At 44.8% G+C, this 25,166-nt stretch overlaps 1 protein-coding gene across 1 annotated transcript in view; it reads right to left on the bottom strand.

The window, feature by feature from the left end:
- LOC134335902 (ephrin type-A receptor 7-like) overlaps positions 1 to 25,166 on the bottom strand; it is an 80,036-nt gene that overhangs the window by 17,564 nt on the left and 37,306 nt on the right. Inside the window, exons 4-6 of the mRNA XM_063018536.1 lie at positions 6,957 to 7,112; positions 4,738 to 5,076; positions 2,295 to 2,419 (exon numbers count right to left, since the gene is read on the bottom strand). Coding sequence (XP_062874606.1) covers positions 2,295 to 2,419; positions 4,738 to 5,076; positions 6,957 to 7,112 — 620 coding nt within the window. The remainder of the gene's footprint in view (positions 1 to 2,294; positions 2,420 to 4,737; positions 5,077 to 6,956; positions 7,113 to 25,166) is intronic.

The raw sequence follows: 25,166 nt of genomic DNA, 5'->3' as shown, positions 1-25,166 counted from the left end.
TTGCTGCAGAGGTTGAAGACGTGGGAGGTCAGCCTGTCAGTGCTCAGACCATACGCCGCACACTGCATCAACTCGGTCTGCATGGTCATCATCCCAGAAGGAAGCTGACGCACAAGAAAGCCCGCAAACAGTTTGCTGAAGACAAGCAGTCCAAGAACATGGATTACTGGAATGCCCTGTGGTCTGACGAGACCAAGATAAACTTGTTTGGCTCAGATGGTGTCCAGCATGTGTGGCGGCGCCCTGGTGAGAAGTACCAAGACAACTGTATCTTGCCTACAGTCAAGCATGGTGGTGGTAGCATCATGGTCTTGGGCTGCATGAGTGTTGCTGGCACTGGGGAGCTGCAGTTCATTGAGGGAAACATGAATTCCAACATGTACTGTGACATTCTGAAACAGAGCATGATCCCCTCCCTTCCAAAACTGGGCCTCATGGCAGTTTTCCAACAGGATAACGACCCCAAACACAACCTCCAAGATGACAACTGCCTTGCTGAGGAAGCTGAAGGTAAAGGTGATGGACTAAACCCAATTGAGCACCTGTGGCGCATCCTCAAGTGGAAGGTGGAGGAGTTCAAGGTGTCTAACATCCACCAGCTCCGTGATGTCATCATGGAGGAGTGGAAGAGGATTCCAGTAGCAACCTGTGCAGCTCTGGTGAATTACATGCCCAGGAGGGTTAAGGCAGTGCTGGATAATAATGGTGGTCACACAAAATATTGACACTTTGGGCACAATTTGGACATGTTCACTGTGGGGTGTACTCACTTATGTTGCCAGCTATTTAGACATTAATGGCTGTGTGTTGAGTTATTTTCAGAAGACAGTAAATCTACACTGCTATACAAGCTGTACACTGACTACTCTAAGTTATATCCAAGTCTCATCTCTATAGTGTTGTCCCATGAAAAGATATAATAAAATATTTGCAGAAATGTGAGGGATGTACTCACTTTTGTGATACACTGTATACTGGTACTGACTGTAGTGTCTTACAGTGGGAAATCCAGTGAATACTCAAGACCTGTGGGGGGATTTGTGCCCATTCAGATAATAAAGCATTTGTATGGCTGGGCACTGATGTTGGTCAAGAAAGCCTCAGCTGATGTTCCGGTTCAGAACTATAGGCACTCATCTTCGCCACATGTTTCCAGATGTTTCTGTGTTAATGCTAGAACTATAAGCACACTTCTTTACCAGATGTTTCTGCACTGGTACCATGTTCCTGCTGGGACAATAAGCAAACATCTTCACCAGATGTTTCTGTGTTCCTTCTAGAACTATAAGCACTCATCTTCAACAGAGGTTTCTCCAGATGTTTGTGTTGCTACTAGAACTATAAGCACTCATCTTCAACAAACAGAGTTTTCTCCAGATGTTTTTGTGTTCCTACTAGAACAATAAGGAGGCTTCTTCACCAGATGTTTGTGTTCCAGTTAGAGCAATAATCAGGCTTTTTCTCCAGATGTTTCTGTGTTCCTTCTAGAAATATAAACACTCATCTTCAAGAGATGTTCTCCAGATGTTTCTGTTTTTCTTCTAGAACTATAATTATCTTCACCAGAGGTTTCTCCAGATGTTTGTGTTAATGCTAGAACAATGAGAACTCATCTTCACCAGAGGTTTCTCCACTAGTACTGCATTTCTACTTAAACAATTAGAAGGCTTCTTCACCAGATGTTTCTGTGTTCTTGCTAGAGCCATAAGCACTCATCTACACCAAATGTTCTCCAGATAACCCTGCTAGAACTATAAGCACTTATCTTCACCAGATGTTTCTCCACTACTACTGCTTAAACAATAAGGCTTCTTCACCAGATGTTTCTGTGTTCCTACTAGAACCATAACCACCCATCTTCACCAAATGTTCTCCAGATGTTTCTGTGTTCCTACTAGAACTATAAGCACTCATCTTCACCAGATGTTCTCCAGATGTTCTCGCGTTCCTACTAGAACAATAATCAGGCATCTTCTCCAGATGTTGTGTTGGTACTGTGTCCATGTGCTCTGAGATAAAGCAAGAATTTAAAAAAAAAACAGCAAATCCACCTGCCTCATGCATCTACGATCATTTACTTTATCTGTAAGGGAACGACAGACCTCGAGTTAAACCACGACTGATATTTCTGACTTCTCGATGGATCCACGGTTCCGTAAACCCGGTCTGATCTCATTACACTAGAGCAGATTATATAAACAACAGCGTGTGCACATCTGTCCACATCCCAGATGTTCTCCGGGACTAAAGGAGGATGAATTTACGATCAGAATGACGTGGCGCGGCTGAAGTACCTTCTCGTAGTATTTGATCTCGTACTCCGTCCGGCTGCTGTTGGGGTTGGCGGATTCTCTCCACGCCAGAGTTACGGAGCGCTGCTCGATCTTCTCCGCTCGCAACTCGCTCACCTGAGAGGGCGCTAGAGAGACAGAACAGAGGAAAACGGAGGAAAACAGAGGGTACAACATTTATTACATAATTAAAGACTGGATTTAATTAAAAATATTCCACCACTTTGCATAAACAAAAAAATAAATATTGCTTTGATTTTTCCACTGAATTTCATTTTTATCAAGTGCTTTATCCTGGTCAGGGTCGCAGTGGGTTTGATTCACTGGGCGAAAGGTAGGAAACAGCCTGGACAGGTCAAAGTTTGGCAGATGCTTTTATCCAAAGTGATTTACAGTACACAGTCTAAGCAATTGAGGGTTAAGGGCCTTGCTCAAGGGTCCAAACAGTGGCAACCTGACGGCGGTGAGGTTTGAACCAGCGACCTTCTATTTACTAGTCCAGGACCTTAACCACTACGCAAATTCCCACAGATACACGTTAACAAACTTTAAAGACTTTCCAGAAGAGTAGAGGCTGTTATAGCCGAAATAATGGCCACAGATTTGGGTCAGAATGTCTACCAGGCTCACGGTCAGGTGGTGACACACTGGACAGTGTATAGAAAAAGGAATTTAGGAGAGAAATAGTGACACTGTAGGTTGATGATTACATTTCCTGTGGTAACTGTAACGACGCGGTTGTCAGTTCGTCTAATTATCTGTCGTACCTTGTTTGTTCGGCGTCGTTTCGGAAGCGCACCGATCCATCACGTCAAAGTGACTGCTGATGGATTAGTGTGTGTGTGTGTGTGTGTGTGTGTGTGTGACATCTCCCGCCGCTCTGATTACGACACGATTAACGATGCTGCTGCACTCGAAGCCCGTCAATCCGAATCCCCCACCGAGACCCGACATCTCCATCAGCACCAGAACATCCCGAAAAAAACCCTCACGTCTCCCTTCACGTTCATCAGATCCATCGACAAACTTAAAGTGGTTCAGAGTTCCCGAACCCGCGTCTGTCCGGACCCGGACGTATCCAGGCCGCTCTAATGAAGCCGTATCGGGGATGATCAAAGCGAACCGTGAGCCGTCCCTCCGTCTCCGTCTCCGATCTCTCGTTCTCTTCCGTTTGAAGTTTAGAACAAAGAGACGGTGCGGGATTTATTCGGAGCTTTACACGACGATGCAGGACGAGATCCGTTCTAGCGCTCCATCAGAACGTACCAGCGACAGTAGAGCATTTTAACATGGTGCTGCACACACCACTATGTAACCGGTATAAAGTCATGCCTGTAGGACTCTGGACCTCAAACCTCACACCACACAAACCCTGAATACAGCTACCTCGCCAGGTCACCCTTCATCCTGTGCCATCATCCCCCCTCCATGCCTCTCTGCCCTTTTCGGGCCCTGTGGAGGCCCCTGAGAGCGCCAGAGCTCTGAATCCACGAGCGGCAGAAGAGCATTTTAAGGTGGTGCTGCACACACCACTATTCAACTGGTATAAAGTCATGCCTGTAGGACTCTGGACTTCATGTGTAGACTTAAAACCTCACATCACACAAACCCTGAATACAGCTACCTCACCAGGTCGCCCTTTATCTGGTGTCATCGCACCCCTCCGTGCCTCTCTGCCCTTTTCGGGCCCTGTGGAGGCCCCTGAGAGCGCCACAGAGATCTGAACCCACCAATCAGAACGTACCAGAGACAGTAGAGCATTTTAAGGTGGTGCTGCACACACCACTATTCAACCGGTATAAAGTCACGCCTGTAGGACTCTGGACTTCATTCGTAGCCTTAAAAAAATCAAATAAAATCACCAAACCAGCTACCTCGCCAGGTCGCCCTTCATCCGGTGCCATCACCCCCCCTCCGTGCTTCTCTGCCCCTTCGGGCAGCCGTGGCCCTGTGGAGGCCCCTGAGGGCGCCACAGAGATCTGAACCCACCAGGCTACGGCCTCTGAAGATACCGAAATGCCAAAACCCCTTGCTGGTGCCCTTCTCACTTAGTCTCACACACACACACACACATATATTATACAAAGACTTTGATGCCAGCTCATACAGATGTAGAGTAACTCATGCAGTGTGTGTGTGTATGTGTGTGTGTGTGTCCACATCCCATCTGTTGTCAAGAAAAATAATATCTAAAGACGTCCTTGCATCCAAAACCACGACAAACATCATACATTTTTTAGCAATAATAGTTCCAGAGGTGTCCCAATACTTTTGTCCACAATGGGTCTTGTCTGAAAACCTAGTGAGCTGCCTTTGCTGCCTACTGCCTCCCTGATCAGCTGCCTCAGTAGAGAGGATCCTAAACTGATATTGAACTCATGAGGCAGATTATTTAGACACTCTACTTAGAGATGACACAGATCAGCGAGTAATCTCGCTCTCTTACCTGCCAGGCTGGTGGAGACGTTGGCGTGGGCGGTGAAACGTTTGTCGGGCAGAAGCTCGGACACGCCGTTCCTGGCCTCCACGGTGAAGGTGTAGTTGGAGTTGGGCAGCAGGTTGAGCACGGTGACGGTGCGCCCGCTCAGGCCGCTCTGCTGGGGTACGAAGCCCACGCTGGCGCCGCACGGCTCACAGTGGGCGCGGGGGCCGGCGACGCACCGACGGCACTCCACGCTGTAGCCCAGGTCGGCTCTGCCACCCGGGTCGGACGGCGGCGCCCATTCTAGGATGAGGGTGGACTGCTTGAGGGTGTAGATCAAATCCCGTGGAGACGACGGCGGTCCTGAAACATAAAATACACATAAAGATATAAACGTAAAGCTTGAACAGGCAACCTTCTGATTACTAGCTTAACTTAACCACTCAAAAAGTATCTGGACACCTTCATAATTATCAGTTCAGGTGTTTTAGTCCCACACAGAGTTAAAAGACGTGTTATAAATAATATGAAATGATAAATGATATACAATAAACATGTCTCCAAGTTTGTGGCAACAGTTTGGGGAAGGCCCTTTCCTGTTTCAGCAGGGTTGTCTTTTTGACTTTGGGACTCCACTGAGCAATAAATGGGCACAAATTCCCACAGGCATTTACTTTTGTGGCATTTATCCAAAGCAACTTACGACTGTGACTGAACTCGACTTGAGCGACTGAGGTTTAGGGGCCTTGCTCAGGGGCCCAACAGCGGCAACTTTGGTATAAATTTGAGGCATCAAATGCCTGACTTTACTAATGCTCTTTTGAGTAAATGGGCACAAGTTCCCACAGTTACGTTCACATTTGCAGCATTTAGCAGACTTACAATTGTGAATGAACTATATATGAGGCTTTTATCCAAAGCAACTTACGACTGTGACTGAACTTGACTTGAGCAACTGAGATTTAGGGGCCTTGCTCAGGGGCCCAACAGCGGCAACTCTGCAGTGGTGGGGCTTGAACAGACAACCTTCTGATTACTAGTCCAATACCTTAACCGTATCTGGACACCTTCTTAATTATTAAAATGCTCGTTTGAATAAATGGGAACAAATTCCCACAGGCTCGACTCGATTTGAGCGATTGAAGGTCAAGGGCCTTGCTCAGGGGCCCAACAGAGGCGGCGCCAATACCTTAAGCACTCAAAAGTACCTTGACACCTTCTTAATTATTAAAATGCTCTTTGGTGCAAATGGAAACAAATTCCCACAGGCTCGACTCGATTTGAGTGTTCAAGGGTTAAGGGCCTTGCTCAGGGGCCCAACAGAGGCAACTCTGCAGTGGTGGGGCTTGAACAGGCAACTTTCCCGATTACTAGTCCAATACCTCAACTGCTCAAAAGTATCTGGACACCTTCAAAGCAACTTACGATTGAGACTAAGCTCGATTTGTGCGATTGAGGGTTAAGGGCCTTGCTTAGGGGCCCAACAGTGGCAGCGCCAATACCTTAAGCACTCAAAAGTACCTGGACACCTTCTTAATTATTAAAATGCACAAATATAAACCGACTTACGATTGAGACTGGACTCGATTCAAGCGATTGAGGGTTAAGGGCCTTGCTCAGGGGCCCAACAGCGGCAACTCTGCAAGGGTGGGGCTTGAACAGGCAACCTACCGATTACTAGTCCGATACCTCACTGACCCTAAGCACGAACTCTATTCATTTCCTTATTCTGTGTCGTGACTCTCCCTGTCTGTACTTCCCGCCGTCCTTTCTATCCTCTTATAGTAGATTTGCGTTGGGCGCTAACAATAGTAATTACACGATCGATAAGGTAATTTCTGGAGTAATTGTGCCTTTATAAATGCTATCTCAAGCCCTGGTGGAGATATAAAAGCAGGCCGAAATCGATACTGTAATTAAAAGTGCAATTACGATGCTATAAAATTTATCACTGCTCCGCGTTCAGCCGAGACGCAGAGAACTTATTCAGCCCGTAAAGCACTCGAGGCTTTTTTATTTATATATTTATTTATTTTTGTGTCTTCTGGCCGTACGATAAGACAGAGATAACCTTCTGCCACTGACTGTTGTGCCGCCACCATAAACAAAGGGAAGAAGACGATCGATGGGATGGTGTAGCCGATAGCGGAACACGCGCGCGCCGACAGGAGCGGTTACCGTGATGGACGAGGTTTATCAGTTTGTTTTTTCTCTGTGCGTCTCTCTCTCCTAGATTCACTTACGCGTGCACGGTGCGGACGGGGGGTCGAGCGTCGTCCGGAAGTGACCGTCCTCGCACACGCACAGCACCGAGCCTTCCTCCTCGGCCAGGCTGCGAGCCGGGCACGGCAAACACTCCTGCTGCTGGGAGGACATCTTGTAGGTACCTCGTGGACATGCTGTGAAAGAAAGAGAGAGAAAGAATCAGTCTGTATGGACACAGAAATGCATTTAATGTCCACTATATGGTCAAAATTAATTGGACACCTTAAATGAACATGTCAGACATTTCATTGAAACTGAGTGACCTCTGTGATCTGTTCAGCTAGAACAACAGCCATTCTATTAAGAACGCCTGTCACAAGAGTTTTAATTGTCTGTGTCTGTGGGAATTTGTGCCCATGTGTATGGCTGGTCAAGAAAGCCTCAGAGCTGTTGAGTGGTGCTGAGGTTGGGGCCCTGTGCAGGACACTGGAGTGTCTTTAATTTAAACTAAGCTTTTCTTCAAGTCTTTATACAGCTGCTTTGTGCTGGTACAGGAAAGGGCCTTCCCTAAACTGCTGCTGCAAAGTTCCAAGCATGTAATAACAGATTTATTACACACACATTCAAAAACTGAAGGGGGCGTCCCAATACTTTTGTCCATAGAATTTGCTGGAAAACAAAGGTCATGCTTAGTAAACGACAGATATAAACGATCGGTAAAGAAGCCTGATGATGAGTCCTAGACTTGAGATTGCCCTAAGTGTGTGTGTGCTTTGTGATGGACTGGTGACATGTCTGGGGTGTTTCCTGGTTATCTCCCAATGAATCAGACCCACCGCAACCCTGACCAGGATAAAGCAGTGGCAAGACAGACAATGAATGAATGAAATGACTTGCAGTTAACATGCTGAACTATCTGAACCGCCACTCCTCCTTATAATGGTTCATGCGCGTAGTTTTGGGTTGAATTACATTTGTTGTGCGCGTCAAAGTTTGGTCTTGGTTCTAATTTAAAAATAATAATAATAATCCAGATTAAACCAAAGCTCTGTCCCAATAACCCCAGTACGACTGCACAGCCTCCTCACACGGGGCACCAGTAACTTTATTAAACCCTTATTGCTCACAAGTTCCCACATCATTTAATATAATAACAACAAAACCCTATGACATTATTACAATGTTCTCAAAGATATCTAGAAAATTTATTTTAGTGTTTGCCAGAAATGTCTTTTAATATTATTTCGGCACTCGTGTCATTATTATAGGACCGTTATTCATCTCTCACAATAGGCACGGAGTAAAAGCTCAGTAATAATAATAATATGATGGTAAAAATAAAAAAAACAAACAAAAGCCTCTGATTTATTCATAAGAATGAACTTGGAAAAATATTTCAGCTCTGACTGAGCTCTGAAATAAGAACTACAGCAACAAACGCTGAGAAACAAAGCAAGAAGAAACACAAACAAGACAAAAACGAACAGAAGCGTTGGAGTCTGGGTCTCTGAAGTGCAGTTTAAAAGCTGGTAGAAACATTATGAATGAGGCCACTTTAATGTGATTTATACACTCAAGCGCTGTACGTGTGTATCGATCTTCCTCTCAGCAAGCGGCGCATTTTATAGTCTGAACAGACTCTGAATGAAAACACAGCCAGCTTTAAACGGAGCTATAAAAACGCCGTACGTTTTACTCTGCGCCGTATCAGCCGCCGGACTCGCTCCCTAATGGAACGGAGTAAAAAATAAACAGCCAAAATAATGCTTGTATTTAATAAATCACATCGCCCACTTTTAATTAAAGCTCTCAGACTCGTGCGGTAACAAGACGATGATCCTACATAATACAGTACATAAATAATACACAATAATAACAATGTGCTGCAATTATGTGATTACGAGCGACTTCAGGCGACGCAGCAGTTTAATATTTTAGCCGGGAGGAAGTGAAAATCATATTAATTGAGCCTCTCTGCTGCAACAGCGCTGTCTACAGTTCGGCCGAGGTGCTGAATGTGTGGTGGAGGAAAACGTAGAGAGTACAGTGGTCCTCCTTATGAAAAACCCAAGCCAACGGATAAAACACACTAGCCAGCCAGTGCTGAGACTTCAAGCTTCTGAGTTTTAGTGGTTACGCAGTGGTTGTTTAAGCATGTGTGGATATTAAACGTGTCCAAATTGCTTTGCTCAGCACATCAGCGTGTGAATGCATTTGTGTAAAATAAGCATCAGATCCAGTGTTACAGCTCCACATGTATCTGTGTTTATCTAGATTTTCCTCACTGTTTCACTTTTAAACTTGTGTTACAGCTCGAGCTTCTGAGAAATTGTGAGAATCAGAATCAGCTTCTCCCAGAGTCTAAAACGCTTCTGGTTCAAAATAAAGCTTAACGTGGTTTAATGTAGTACAAGAAGGAGACAGGAGCACTAAACTTCTCTTCATTATTACTGCTCAAAAGTTCTTCCCACTTGCTGTTTTTGTACAATAAGTCACAAAGCTCCTACAATGAAACAAACTGTTTGATACAACGCAGTAAAAGCGACTCAGGCCGTACGAACGACGCTTAGCGTGACTTATTGTAGTAAAACAGCGAGTGAGGAATGTGATTAGTGGAGGAACTTATGAGCAGTAATAATGAAGAGAAGTTTAGTGCTCCTGTCTCCTTCTTTTACTGCATTAAACCACGTTAAGCTTTATTTTCAACCAGAAGCATTTTAGACTCTGAGAGAAGCTGATTCTGATTCTCACAATTTCTGAAAACCTCGAGCTGTAACACAAGTTTAAAAGTGAAACAGGGAGGAAAATCCAGATAAACACAGATACACGCGGAGCTTTCAGACTGGACCATTTTAAATTATTTGCTTCAGCATGATCCTGAAGGTTTGGCATGTCTGTACGGGACGGACTGACTCCAAAGATCAACCAATGAATAAATAAACACAATGTTTTCGTCCCTAAGGAAAACATCAGAGTAAGAAAACATCTGCACCGTTTGTTCCTCAGACGTGCCACCACAAACAATCCGCGGTGCCAACGTGTTTCCCGTTTCCCTCGTTGAGCACCGGGGCCCCTGCCAGGCCAGCTGGCATCACGCTCGTCGATTTGTCTTGTACGGCGTTTAGCTCGGGCTGATTAAAGAGACGCGGGCGATTTCGACTGGTGTCATCACTCCCTTCAGGTGCGCTAATGCAGATAGCACGGGTACGGACGAGCACCCCTCCCCACACCCCTCCCCACACCCCTCCCCGAGGACCGGGTGATTCATGCGGCAGCGAATGTATTAATAAACGAGCCGCGATTCTCGGCGTGTGTTTCTGCTTTTAGCTGCAGGTTCGCTGTCCTGGCAATGCTGGCAAGATTTTAATGCTTCCTTCTTCACACTGTGTAAATAAATAAATATTAAAGCTTCTTAAACAAACAGACCATTATGTGCTGCCCCCTGTAAAAACGTATATTAAATGTATTGGCGCCTCATATATATTGATCAGGATATTAAAAACATTGTGTACAGTATTTTGTAACCTACTGGAGGGCTTGTGGATTTAAAGACGCTAAAAGCAGGTAAAATCACTTTGATGGATATCAGAGGTAGGAAACTGCGATTCGAGAGACAAAAACAGGCCAGACTAAGCAAGTCTCAGTAGTCAACTACTCCTCTGCTACTGGGGACCCTGCTGGCATCTGAGGAGGGTATATCTGCCTGACAAACGCTCCCTCTGAACCCGTCCATGGTCCACCGACCCCTTCCTATTCGCCTGTACTTCTGTAGATGTGTGTGTGGGACCAGTCTTGCACATGGAGAGTCATGCGGTGATCTCCACGTTCCCCCACTTCTGTACAAGCACGTCAGGATACTAACCAGGGTCCTTAGACAGCGTCAAAGACTTTGTAGTCCATCCACTAGACAAGTTGTCCACTGCACTGTCTGCACTGCCGATCGTGCCAGATAGGGGGCGCCTACAAGACCTGGGCACCTACAAGGTTTAAGGTTGTGTCTTTCGTCTTCCTTTTCAAACCCCGAGCTCGGCGCAGCGTCAATAAATCAAAAAGCACTTAATACATCAAACCCGAATAATGAATCACTCCGCCGGACTTCTGACAGAAGCTATTAATGAATATTAATAAGTCTTAAAAGAAGGTTTTGCGCCCTTCCGAAACGGCCTTCATTATTCCGAGCCGTAATTCTGCGGCGTCTTATTTCCAGCGCCGGGCTGGATTTGTGGGAGGCTGCTGGGGAATCAATAATTCATGCCACCACGTTCGGATCAGCAGCTTGATGCTGGTAATTCTAATTTATGTAGGGGAATTTAATAAACGTAATAAATCCACATTACCCCAGGCGAAAAATGGCTCTATTTTAGGGTGTCCCGCTGATCAGACGGCGTGATTGTGCTGCTTCCTCACACGGGACACCAGAATCTCCATCAGAGAGATTTTTAATTCCTTTCTTATTCGGTTTACGCCTGTTTGCTAAGCAGAACCTTTCCAAAATAAAATAGGACGTCTCGTCCTGTCTTTTGTTCAGGGCGCACCGGTTGATCTAGACTTTTTTTTAATAAAGAGAAGTGTTCTTGTACCTACAAACAGTCGCCCGTGTAACAGTTGGCATCGTGGGATTATTAGGGATTGGACTCGCCCGGAACATCAATCAGACTCTACAAAGGATTTATTTCGGCAGGCGTCCTGAACAGGAAGTGCGTCTGTTATAGTCACTGAAAGTGCCTCGTAACAGTCAGCGGGTCTAAATCAGTGGGATTGTGGGGGACAGGGCGTGTCGTATAAAACGTACTGAGATTTAAACATGATTTATTAAAACAGACGAGGCCAGGAGTCATGCTTAACATCCTCATCCTGTCTCTCAATCATGCTTCATGTTTTCCTCTGTGTGTGTGTGTTTACTCCTGCGTCTGTTCTTTATCCATCCCGAGTATAATCAGCTACCTCAGCGTCCAGGCGGGACCAGCCGATCGGTCAGAAATGAATCAGAAGAATTACACACTGACGGATTTGAAGCTTTAAACTCTTACGTATTAAAATCTGACATGATAATACTGTATGAATAAAATAATAATAATAATAATAACTATGATAATAATATTATTAACTGTAATACTAATAATAAAAATAATAACAATATTTTTAATAATAATAATAGTAATAATAACAATACTTTTAATAATAATAATAATTTTAATAATAATAATAATAAATGTAATAACTGTGATAATATTAACTGTAATAATAAAAAGAATAACAATAATAATAATGATAATAATAACAATAATAATAATAATTGTGATAATAAAAATAATATAAAAACATTCAAAATATAAAAATAAACTGCTGATTGAAGGGCGCTTTGTCTTTTACACAATAATCAATAGAATTTATTAATCAGGTCGAAATAATTGGTTCTTATTCAGGAGGATTAAAAGCACCCTAATTATAACATCTCCTCAGTTCCACGTCCTCCAGGTTACAACACAGACAGGATTCATAATTACTGAATTATTACACTTACATTATTACACGGACTGATTCACCATCTCCACGGCGGCTCTCATTCAGTGATCAGTGCAGCTTTAATTAAAAGTGAAAGGTAATGTAGCTCGGCTTTTATAAATAGGAACCAGCTCTGTTAAGATAAAAACTAAAAGTTCCTGATGTACGTTTGTTCGTTTCACTTTGTACAGAGGAGCAGAGCCGGGTGTTCGGTTACGTCTCCGAGTATCAATCAAAAGGTTAAAGAGGTTTTAATTACGACTCTACAAAGGCATCAGCGCCGGGTCCTTCACGAAAATCAGCCGTGTTAGGTCAGTTCTGCGCTGCCCGCTCACCAGGTTCACTGACGTTATGCCATCCTGGATCATACAGGCAGTGGGATCGGATCGGATACGCCGCCATCAAAAGGTTCTTGGTTCGTTTTTTTTTTTAGCCTCATGTCACCTTTGATGGATGTCTTCCATTAAGGCCAGTTGTGAGGTGATTTGTTCACGTCCCCAGCCGAGCAGCTCCACTCAACTAGGCCCTGCGCCGAGGCCGCGGGGTCGCCCCGAACCCAATCAGCTTCCGTCGGCGGGACGGTGGAGCGCGCCGGGTCGTTCCACAGAGGCCGGGCGTGTAACGCGCGTGACGGAGACGGATTGAGAGTCGGGCTGCGTTTGATTACATGAAGCGCCGAGTTACTGTCTCATGAACTTGTCTGTTCGGGTCGCTGCCTTTACACATCATCACCACCTCATTTACTCGGAACGAAGCGCAGGAGGAGAGGGAGCTGACCAGAGCGAGTCCAGTTAGGAAAAAAGCCTTCATACCATTGGTTTTCTTTAATTCTCCTTGTTTAGTCATTTCCAATTCCCTAACATAACTCCACTGTCACTTACATAACTGCTGAGAAGATCGCTGGTGAATTTACCGGCCGCTTCTTTACACTAGACAGCCGTACTTCTTGTAGAGAAGATCACGCTATGCCCTATGTGTTCCTCCACCACTCACACAAGAACCTAAACCAGGCAGTAAAGGTCGCCAGGCTTTTCCTCCCTTCCAGTCACATCCAGTAATTGTTTATGTAGGTTTATGACAAGCTCACGTAGGCGTCGTAGCCGTACAAACTGAATTAAACATGTACCAGCAAGTATAGTAACAATATGAATATAATAACAATTAAAAAAATAAATAAATTATAAATAATAATAATATAATATCAAAATTAATAACAAAAATATAATAACCATAAAATAAAAAATAAATAAAAATTTATAAATAATTAAAATAATAATATCAAAAATATAACAGTAATAAATAAATAAAAATAAATAAATAAATAATACTAATGTTTCTAAATAAGAATAATATCAAAATTAATAATAAAAATATAATAACAATAGAAAAATAACTAGAAATATTTATTAATAATAATAATAATAATAGTAATAACATCAAAATTAATAATACAATATAATAACAAATAAGAAATATATAATAAGAAATAAAAAAATACAAATATTTCTAATCTTGAACATTCGCTCTGTGTGTTTGATTTGACATTTTACACTTTTGATTTGAAAGTCATAAATCATGAATGTTTTCTCAGGATTTTTGACCAGAATGATCGAGCACTTTTACTGCTTTATTTATTTACTGAGTGAGGAAAAACGGTTTATTTATTAACGCTCAGAAACGAAGTGATTTATTTATTTGCCACTAAAATAATCAAACTCATCATTTTCACTCCTGATATTTCTGACGTTTCATCAAACGAATGAGAGCAAATCATGAAAAGAACCAGAGAGAGAGAGAGTTATTATACTGTACGCTGTACATATATATATATATATATATATATATATATATATACCGTATATACTGTATATATACACACACACACATTAATATACACTATAAAGCCAAAAGTATGAGGACACACTAATTGCTATCAAGTCTATACAATTACTTATATCAAAACATTACATGCTTTCAACTTTCTGCCAACAGTTTGGGGAAGACCCTTGCTGTTCCAAAATGGTTGTGGACCATAAACACATGATTTGACATATTTGGTGTGGAGAAACACTAGTGGCCAAAAACTCTACCCACTTAAAAACAACAACAACAATAATAATAATAATAATAATAAATCACACAAATTGCCATGATGTCTATGAGTTAATGTTCATAAACAGCTAACAATTATATCTGTGTGGATTTGTGGAACAGTCCTATTGTTAGGAATTGTTGAACCTAATAATTTTTATTATTAATTATTTATTTACAGGGTTAAAAATGAGTGGACAAATGTAAAATTGGTCCACGCCAGTACATTTAATTATATAATAAATTATTAAATAATAAAATAATATTTATAATTAGACATGTATATGAACTTGTGCAGAGTGCAAATTGTATTATTAAGAGTGTAAATTATTTTTGTGAGTACTGTAACTGTTCTCTCTACTGCCAACATGCAAAATGTATAATAATTCTATTCTATTCTGTTCTATTTCTACTTGGATCATGTGATCTGGATGAATGGCAGGAATTATGAAGAATAAAAAAGGAAAGTGCCGTTTGTTTAGTCAGATCTCAGTGTGATTGATTTGCTTTATTATTAAAGAATCTCCACCCACCCTGATCTCACATCTACCCATTAGAAGAACCTCGTCCACGTGGACGTTCACGGCTCGTCTTTGCTTCTGAAACTCACAGCAATTTCAGGTGTAAGTCTGAAAGAAATGAGATGGAACCGAAACAGAGGAAGACCACCCGCGCCGTCTGGTTAAACCGCCTGGATGACGAGCGAGGCGGATATTGAGATTGAAAACGTGCACACGGAACGAGATGAAGGAGAAATATTGGAACAAGAGGGAAAAAAAATCATGCGGGTTCTCTTCCTCAGACAAACTCTATTGTTTATTGTTTGCTGAGAGTAATGAAGCTCTCACTTGTCTGTGTTTTATTGTCGCGCTGTGAAAAATGTTCAGTCTGACTTTTATATGAAAGTGAAACGAGGAAAACGGCCGCGTGTGCAGAAAGGAGGATCCTGAACACGACGCACCTCAGAAAACTGGTTAAGGAGCAGAGCAGTGGGTGCTTGTGGCATTTTGGGCTATGATGAAGGGGGGTGCCTCATTAGACACATGGGGTCTGTCTGAAAATCTAGTGAGCTGCCTTGCTGCCTACTGCCTAATACCTACCTGATCAGCTGCCACAGTAGAGAGGATTCTAATCAGACATCAGACTCATAGTGCAGATTATTTAGACGCTCTACTTAGACAGATATTATGCCACTGACGTACTGGACTGATACTGGACTAGTAAGCAGAAGGTTGCTGGTTTAAGCCCCACCACTGCCAGGTTGCCACTGTTGGGCCCTTGAGCAAGGCCCTTAACCCTCAATTGCTTAGACTGTATACCGTCACAGTACTGCAAGTCCCTTCGGATAAAAGCGTCTGGTATGAGTGGATCAGACACAGCAGCGCTGCTGGAGTTCTTAAAAACCTCACTGTCACTGCTGGACTGAGAACAGTCCACCAACCAAATATATCCAGCCAACAGCGCCCCGTGGGCAGCGTCCTGTGACCACTGATAAAGGTTCAGAAGATGACCAATTCAAACAGCAGCAATAGATGAGCGATCATCTCTGACTTTACATCTACAAGGTGGACCAACTAGGTAGGCGTGTCTAATAGAGTGGACAGTGAGAGGACACAGTGTTTAAAAACTCCAGCAGCGCTGCTGTGTCTGATCCACTCATACCAGCACAACACACACTAACACACCACCACCATGTCAGTGTCACTGCAGTGCTAAGAATGATCCACCACCCAAATAATACCTGCTCTGTGGGGGTCCTGACCATTGAAGAGCAGCATGAAAGGGGGCTAACAAAGCATGTAGAGAAACAGGTGAACTACAGTCAGTAATTGTAGAACTACAAAGTGCTTCTATACGGTAAGTGGAGCTGATAAAATGGACAGTGAGTGTAGAAACAAGGAGGTGGTTTTAATGTTATGGCTGATCAGTGTTTATATCTTCCAACCACAGGGCAAATATCATTCTCTTACAGTCCCGATATTTAAACCTTTAAACTTCTAATCAATAATTTCTGAGCCCTTCAGGCCCTAAAAAAATCGTTACCAAGTTTTTTGTTTAGTTTTGTTAGCTCTGATTGTCACGGGTAGCTTCTAAAACTTCTGCAGAAGTTCACAAGCAAAACAATTCAGAACGCAGAAGTCAAGAACAAGAACATGAACAAGAACAAGAGGCCGCGCTACTTTTTCTCAGCGTTGTTTTAAAAACGCTCGCTAGTCAGGTCACATAAACGCTGACCTTAGTTTTTCTTCCAGCTCTCCAACAAACTAAAGAAAGCGGCACTGATTGATTAACTTCTCATAAAGCTTGGAGTGTATAAATGCACTTTATTTCCCTCCCTCGCCTCCTCGCTCGGCCGCTCTCCGAGCTAGCGTCGGGTTTTCTCACATGCCAGACGGCTCTGGAGAGCGCGTGGGCGTTCCTATTGATTTCTCCTGGCCTGTGGTCCTGCCGGCGTTCCTTTACTTCTCTCGCTCGCTATTTTAAATGAGCGCCGCCGAGCACCGAGGTCTTTATTGCTCGCGGCGAGCGCCGGGAAAAATCTGTTAAACTCAGCAAAACATGCCCTCGCACATCCGCTCGGGGAGGAGCGGCCCTGACGACCGGGCGCAGATGAGGCTCTTTTTTCTCTTTTTTTTGGCACGCAGCCACGTAAACATGGAAAAATATGTAGAGAAAACTCAAAACAGTTTCTGGAGAGCATCCATCTTCAGAAACGAGAGCCGGTCGGGTTCGAGATCGAGATCTTCTGCGGATCCGCAGCCTACGCAGAGTTTAAGGTGATCAGGGGTCGTTCGATAAACCTAAGATCTGTGAAACGGCCTGAGGACGACGCAGCGCGGGTCAGGAAAAACGCCGTCCGGCTCATCCAGAGATCGAGAACTCTGGGAAACGTCTGAGGAAAGACCTGAGGACAAACCTGCTCTGACCCAGAGATCAAATCCATACCAAGAAGCACAACAATGTCAAGCTTCAACAGAAGTGCTGAGCTATCGACCGGTCGGGTGCCCACACGGACACGATTGGCCGTATCTGGGGGATGGGCTGTAGGGATTCATCATCGCTGCTGCAATTGTGCCCTCTGCTGGCTGGTCGGAGGATAACAAGGATTGGTGCATGACTCTCCATACGCCATACTGCTCTCTGTGTGACCCAGGCTGTGCAGGTGAAAAGAAGCGGTTGCCAACTGCACACGAGAGGGTGTCAGTCAGGGTCTGGGTCTGCAGCAGTGGTTAGATCAGCTAATGAATGAGGCTAAAAGGGTTCAGTCGTCTCACAGCAAGAAGGGCATGGGTTCGATTCCCCGGACGTGTGGAGTTTCCTCCTGGTGCTCCTTGCTGTGACCCTGTAAAGCTCTATACAGACATCAGCCTCACCCACCATCTCTGGAATGAACCGGAACATCAACATCAAAGCTGTCATCTTTTGACTGAATGGGCGCAACTTCCCACAGACATGCTTCAAATTCTTGTGAGGAGCTTCTCAGAAGAGCGGCTTCATGTGCATGCTGTGTGTGCATTTGTTCGGCAGTGGGATTCCAGTCCGTGAAGCTTCTGAGCTTCTTCTGACCCGTTCTGATGGCACTGCTCATAATTTGTGCGTGCATACACACACACACACACTTGTGCAGAGGTGAAAGATTTATTCAAGCTTGGATGTGATTTCTTTGCTCTGGCTGTAGCTCTATTTCAGTTTCTCACTGTGTGTGTGTGTGTGTGTGTGTGTGTGTGTGTGTGTGTGTGAGCGAGCATCGATTCTGTGTGTGTATCACAGAGACAGAGATATTTGGTTCTCGGCCAAGGCGAGGCGAGCCGAATTGGACGGCTACGCTCTCCTCCTGGCCGCTTCCGTTCCCGCAGAGCGTTTCCCTGGCAACTCCCTTTGTTAGCCTCTGCGCGATCGATCCGATTGGCCGGTTTCCTATTAAATCCCAGCCAATGGGATCGCTGGATGAGAAGCTGGTGAAAGAATGGATGGATGGATGAATAGTATCTGTTGCTTATTCCTGCTGGATCAAAACCAGTTGCTCGCTCGCTGGTGTTCCTACAGGTTCCTGTGCAGCAGGTGAAGGTCAAAAACACACACTATGTGGTCAAAAGTATGTGGACGCTTGACCATGACCTTGTCAGTCATGATGTTCCAAAACCACGGGCATTAAAAAAGCTTGAATGTGCCCCTGCACACAAAGCAAACTCAAAAACACATGAGCAGACATGCATAATAGCTTTGGAATGAACCAGAATGTCGACTGAGGCTTTTCTGACCTATACAGATGGGCACAAATTCCCACAGACATATTTCAAAGTCCTGTGAAAAGCCTGACAAGATCACACCGAGAGAAATGGGATAGAAACGTTCTATATAGCTCTGCTATCGGCCGGTCGGACGCCTACACAGACACACGATTGGCTGTTCATATGTGTGTTCATGTGTGTGCATGTGCGTTCATGTGTGTGTATGTGTGTGTGCGTTCATGTGTGTGTATATGCGTTCGTGTGTGTATATGCGTTCGTGTGTGTGTGTATATGCGTTCGTGTGTGTGTATGCGCGTTCAAATGTGTGTATATGTGTTCATATGCGTGTGCGTTCATATGTGTGTATGCGCGTTCATATGTGTGTATATGCATTCATGTGTGTGTGTGCGTTCAGGTGTGTGTGCGTTCATATGTGTGTATGCGCGTTCATATGTGTGTATATGCATTCATGTGTGTGTGTGCGTTCATGTGTGTGTGTGCGTTCATGTGTGTATGCGCGGTCATGTGTGTATGTGCGTTCATATGTGTATGCGCGTTCGTAAGTGTATGTGTGTTCTTATGTGTGTATGCGCGTTCATATGTGTGTATGTGGGTATTTATGTGTGTATGTGCGTTCATATGTGTGTATGTGTGTTCATATGTGTGTATGTGGGTATTTATGTGTGTATGTGCGTTCATATGTGTGTATGTGTGTTCATGTGTTTATGCGCGTTCGTAAGTGTATGTGTGTTCGTGTGTATGCGCGTTCATATGTGTGTATGCGCGTTCGTAAGTGTATGTGCGTTCGTAAGTGTATGTGTGTTCTTATGTGTGTATGCGCGTTCATGTGTGTGTGTGCGTTCATGTGTGTGTGTGCGTTCATGTGTGTATGCGCGTTCATGTGTGTATGTGCGTTCATGTGTTTATGCGCGTTCGTAAGTGTATGTGTGTTCTTATGTGTGTATGCGCGTTCATATGTGTGTATTTATGTGTGTATGTGCGTTCATATGTGTGTATGTGTGTTCATATGTGTGTATGTGCGTTCATGTGTTTATGCGCGTTCGTAAGTGTATGTGTGTTCATATGTGTGTATGCGCGTACGTGTGTGTGTGTGTATGCGCGTTCGGATGCGCGTTCGGATGCGTGTATGTGCATTCGTATGTGTGTATGCACGTTTGTATGTGTGTATATGCGTTCATGTGTGTGTATGTGTGTTCGTATGTGTGTATATGTATCTGCCGTGGTTCTGTGCTGTGATTGGTCGGATATATGATCAGTGCTAGCTACAGGCAGTCCTGGTTCCTCCTACTTTATGTCACTTGTTATCCATTGTGTGTGTGTGCGCAAGATTGGGAAGGGGGGGGTGGTTGTTAGGTTGGCACTCTGGGCATCGTCTTCTTCAGGAACTCTGAACACCATGACAGCCGAGCTGTTTAATTCCAGAGCGCGATCAGGCGCTAGTCTGACCCGCCTGACATCCTGTCCTGTGCTCACATCACGAAGAGCGGAACACGATGACGAGGGCACGAAATCTAAAGTCAAGTGATGGACTGCATGGTCAAAAGTATTTGGACACCTGAGCCCGAGCTTGTTCGAACCCTGTACCCCCAGATCCCAGCAGCAGTGGGCGAGAGTACTTCACACCGCACCGCCCGAGCGCCCATGAGCTCCAAAAATACCAGCAGGGCGTCATTACGCTAAATCATGAGTGAAAAAACAATCATGTGATGGAGATTCAGATCTTTAATTTCATGAGTGAGCTGGTTTTATGGGTCTGTGTAACATTCATGTGATCAGCGGTGATTAACACACACACACACACACACACACACACACACACACACACACACACACACACACACTTCACCCCTAAATGTCCAGGAATAAAAAGAGAGCAATAAAGACGGCGGCGCTATCGGAGAGTGAAATGACAGGAAATGAACCTGCCACACAGATTCTACACACACACACACACGCCTGAACATCAAAGATATAAACACGGCCAGGACGTGATCTACTGGAGGAGAAGATGTGAGGACACAGAGACGTGATGATCGTCCAGATCAGCAGGACAAAGAACTCGCCAGGAGAGAAAAAAACGTTTGTCCACGTGTCCAAATACTTAAGAACAGCACCTCTGTTCTGTCAGCTGGGGGTCCTGAGGGGTGTGTGTGTGTGCACTCGTGTGTGTATGTGCGTTCATGTGTGCACTCAAGTGTGTATGTGTCTGCATGTGTATGAGTGTGTGTGTGTCCATGTGTGAGCAAGTGTGTGCATGTCTGTGCGCTCATGTGTATGTGTAGTCATTTGTGCGTGTATGTACGTGTGTATCGTGTATCGTGTGTGTGTGTGCAAGTGTGTATATATGTGCGTGTGTGTATGTACGTGCATGTATGTGTGCGCGCCCTCGTGTGTATGTGCGCTTGTGTGTCCGTGTGTGTGCGAGTGTGTATGTGTCTGCATGTGTGTGCATTTGTGTGCAAGTGTGTATGTGTGCTCATGTGTGCGTATATCTTCATGTATGTATGTGTGTGCCAGTGTGTGTGTGCGCTTATGTGTATGCAAATGTGTGTGTCTGCGTGTGTGTGTGCATGTGCCCCCATGTGTGTGCATGTGTGCTCGTGTGTGTGTGTATGTACGCTTATTTGGGTGTATGTGTGCTCATGTGTGTGTTTGTGAGCTTATTTGTGTGTGTGTGCTCATGTGTGTGTATGTGCAGTTATGTGTGTGTATGTATGTGTGCTCATGTGTGTATGTGCCCTCGTGTGTGTATGTATGTGTGCTCATGTGTGTGTATGTGCGGTTATGTGTGTGTATGTGCGGTTATGTGTGTATGTGCGCTCATGTGTGTGTGCGCGGTGTGTACAGGAGAGATAACAGCATTACTGGATCTGCATACAGAAGCTATTGAGGAACAGGAAATGAGATCAGGGGGTTTAGAGACGTCTCTGTGCCCGCTGGCACCTCGATTTGCTGATAAGGTGCAGACGAGTGCAGCTGAAGGTCAGAGGGGCGACGTGGCGGCTCGTCCCGGAGCTTAAATTCTTTCGTTCTCCACCTGAACCCTCGACGTTTGTTCAAGCCCCACAACCGCCAACTGGCCACTGTTGGGCCCCTGAGCAAGGCCCTTAACTTTTAATTGCTCAAATTGTATTGAGTCAGATGCCCTTCCAGATGCCAGCCTCTTGTTTCTATCCGGGTCTGGGATCAGCGCTGAGAGCGCACTGACATGATAATCAGATTTCAATCAGATTATAAGAGAGAGCGATCACACACACACGCACGCACACACACACGTGCACACACACACGCGCACACACACACGAAACACAGACGCGATCTGTAGAGCCGCCGCTTCGAGCAGCGCCCGTCGTAAACACACACACACTTAAACGGGCGTTAAATTCGGCGAGGGTTGGCGCCGCACCGCTCGGCTCTGCTCCCGTGATTCACTGCAAATGAAATGTCACCCTGGTAGGCCGCGGCGTAATCGAATCCCACAGTATAAACGCCGCTCGGCTCGGCCGCAGCCCCGATCGCTATTGATGCTCGCGCTTTTGGAAACAAGAGGCTCTGAGGGCCAATCGCGCCAGCCTCAGGGGCCGCCGCCACCGCCGCCGGTCTTATCATAAACACACACACACGCACCTAACAGGACACACGTTTGTATTTTATTACACTTACGGTACACAGACGTGTTTAAGCGCTAGCGTCTTTCTACAGGGACGTGAATAACGCTGCATTATGACATGCTGTAGGATCAAAAGTATGTGGACGACACGTCTAGACAGAAGTCCTGATATTTTAATCAAAAGGTGCATAATTTATTTATTTATTTATAAATATGGATTGGAACGTCAGTGGCCTGCAAAGAGGGGTTTAATATGAAGTGGAACGTTGACTGTGAACGGGCACAAATTCCGACAGAACTACTCCAAAGTCTTATAAGTAAACAGCTTCCCAAAAGTGGAAATGTTGTTATAGCTGTGAGGTGAAGAGAAGCGGTACTTCAGTGTCCTGCCAGAAGGGATTTAATATGAATTAGAACGTCGACTGTGTGCCAACATCAGTGCCTGACCTGTTAAACAATCTTATGTCTGAATGGGCACAAATTCCTACAGAACTACTCCAAAGCCTCATAAGTAAAACAGCTTCCCAAAGGTGGAGAGAGGTGCTCAGATGGGCTCCATATGAATGCCCACGGTTTTGAGGCTCATGATTTTAGGTACTGACCCTGACCCCAATCGATTGATGCACAAACTGAAACCGCCGCTCGTCCACATGAACCGACGACGAGCGCACGCCCGTCTAACCTTTCAAACGACCCAGAGGTACATTCAGCGCCCCTCTGGGACCCGTACAGACCGTAAGTTGCCAGATGAGGTTATATCACCCATTCATCACCTCAGGCAGATTTTATCTACACTCAGATATACGAGGTGAGGAACACGGATCAATACAAATCAATCAAGAGCTACAAATCAGAACCAGGCTTCAAACTGGAGGAGGAATCGCTGGAGGAGGCCTTTTTATGCATTTGGCACCCAATTTCTCACCCAATTTAGTCATATCCGATTACCCGATCGTATTTCTGTATTCCCTCCAACACGAGTGCAGTTGCTCACCACTTCTTTTCACCTGTAAGGCAGCTCACTAGGTTTTCAGACGGATACAGAGAGCAGCACCACGTACAGAGAGTCACACAACGTTCCCCCCGTCTCTCTAAAGACTCCAAACTCTAGATTAGCAAACATGAATCATAACACTTATCCCATCGGCGGCTTCCAGGAGACAGAAACGGTGTTAGATGTGTCCGTATCCCGACGTGATCCCGCTAAAGTGGCTCCAAAGTGAGAGCTCATTCCGGCAGGAGCACCCGAGGGGGCGCGGCACTCAAGGTTCCTGCAAAAAATATACACTTGAATTCCTCCATCCCCCACTGGCACTGTGTATAATTTATATGTGTGTGTGTGAGGGAGTGAGCTGTTCTTTTTGCTCTCTCTTCCCCCAGCCCCCCCCCACCCCGCTGGTCGGTTTTGGATTGGGATCTGTCTCGCGTGTGTTGATGCTGCAGAATTCGGCCGCGTCCTCAATCAATCACGCTCCCGAACTGTCCACACACACACACACACAAATATCCGCATTCGTGTCGGCCGCGTGCGCCATTAGAAAATCGTAAACGGGTAAAAATGTTTAGACAAAAGTATTGGGACACCTGATCAAGGTGAACGCATTATAAACCACAGTAACATGACGTCCAATAGGATGTTTGCCGTGTTTTCATGTATAATCAGTAAAGATGAGGGCTCTTAAATGTGTCTGTAAGTCTATAAGTGAAGGAACAGGAACATCTGGAACATCACCCACGACATCCCTACACCAGGCGGCGTGTACATGCTTCCTTCTCTCTGGCTTGGCCAATCAGACGAGAGGAAACAAATCCCTGAAGCACTAAATGCTTTTGCACTGTAAAACATTCTGTAACACCACTCAGTGTCTGCTGAAACCATCCTACTGTAATAAAGCTGAGGAACGTGTGTATGTGTGTGTGTGTGTGTGTGTGTGTGTGTGTACAAAGCCAGCAGTAGATGGGGATGGATGAAGGTGACCCTCTGGCTCTGATTCCAATCTCTACCATACATCAAGCCACCTGCAGAGGGAGGCTACACACACACACACACACACACACACTGCCCCCCTGCAGTGAATGACTTATGTGTTCGTGTCCCTCAGAGAAAGGAAGCACAAAAAACAAGGAGAGGAAGAAAAGAGAGAAATAAAGGAAGATAATCAAAACAGGAACGAGACGGAAAGTCCGAGGAAACGCAAAGAACGAAAAAAGATAAAAACATCGGACGAGAGAATTAAGAAAATGGTTAAGGAAGAAAACAGGGACAGAACGGAATAAAACTAAGTAAGAAGACAATGAAGACAGAGACAAAAACCAAAAGGAAAGAAGTAAAGGAAGGAAGGAACAAACAGAGGTGGAGAGAAGAGATGGAAAGAACGGAAGGAAGGAAAGAAGGAAGGGCAAGAAAAGGGATGGGAAGGATGGAATGGAGGGAAGGAAGAAAAGAAATTAAAGAAGAAATGAAGGAAGGAAAGAACAAAAAGCACGGGAAGGAATGGGAAAAATGGAATGGAAGGAAGGAAGGAAGGAAGGATAAAGAAGGAAGGAAGGAAGGAAGGAAGGAAGGAAGGAAGGAAGGATAAAGAAGGAAGGAAGGAAGGAAGGAAGGAAGGAAGGAAGGAAGGAAGGAAGGAAGGAAGGATAAAGAAGGAAGGAAGGAAGGAAGGAAGGAAGGAAGGAAGGATAAAGAAGGAAGGAAGGAAGGAAGGAAGGAAGGAAGGAAGGAAGGAAGGAAGGAAGGAAGGATAAAGAAGGAAGGAAGGAAGGAAGGAAGGAAGGAAGGAAGGAAG

The sequence above is a fragment of the Trichomycterus rosablanca genome, chromosome 22, assembly GCF_030014385.1.
Source record: "Trichomycterus rosablanca isolate fTriRos1 chromosome 22, fTriRos1.hap1, whole genome shotgun sequence".
NCBI lineage: Eukaryota > Metazoa > Chordata > Actinopteri > Siluriformes > Trichomycteridae > Trichomycterus > Trichomycterus rosablanca.
This window is presented reverse-complemented; position numbering and strand designations above follow the sequence as displayed.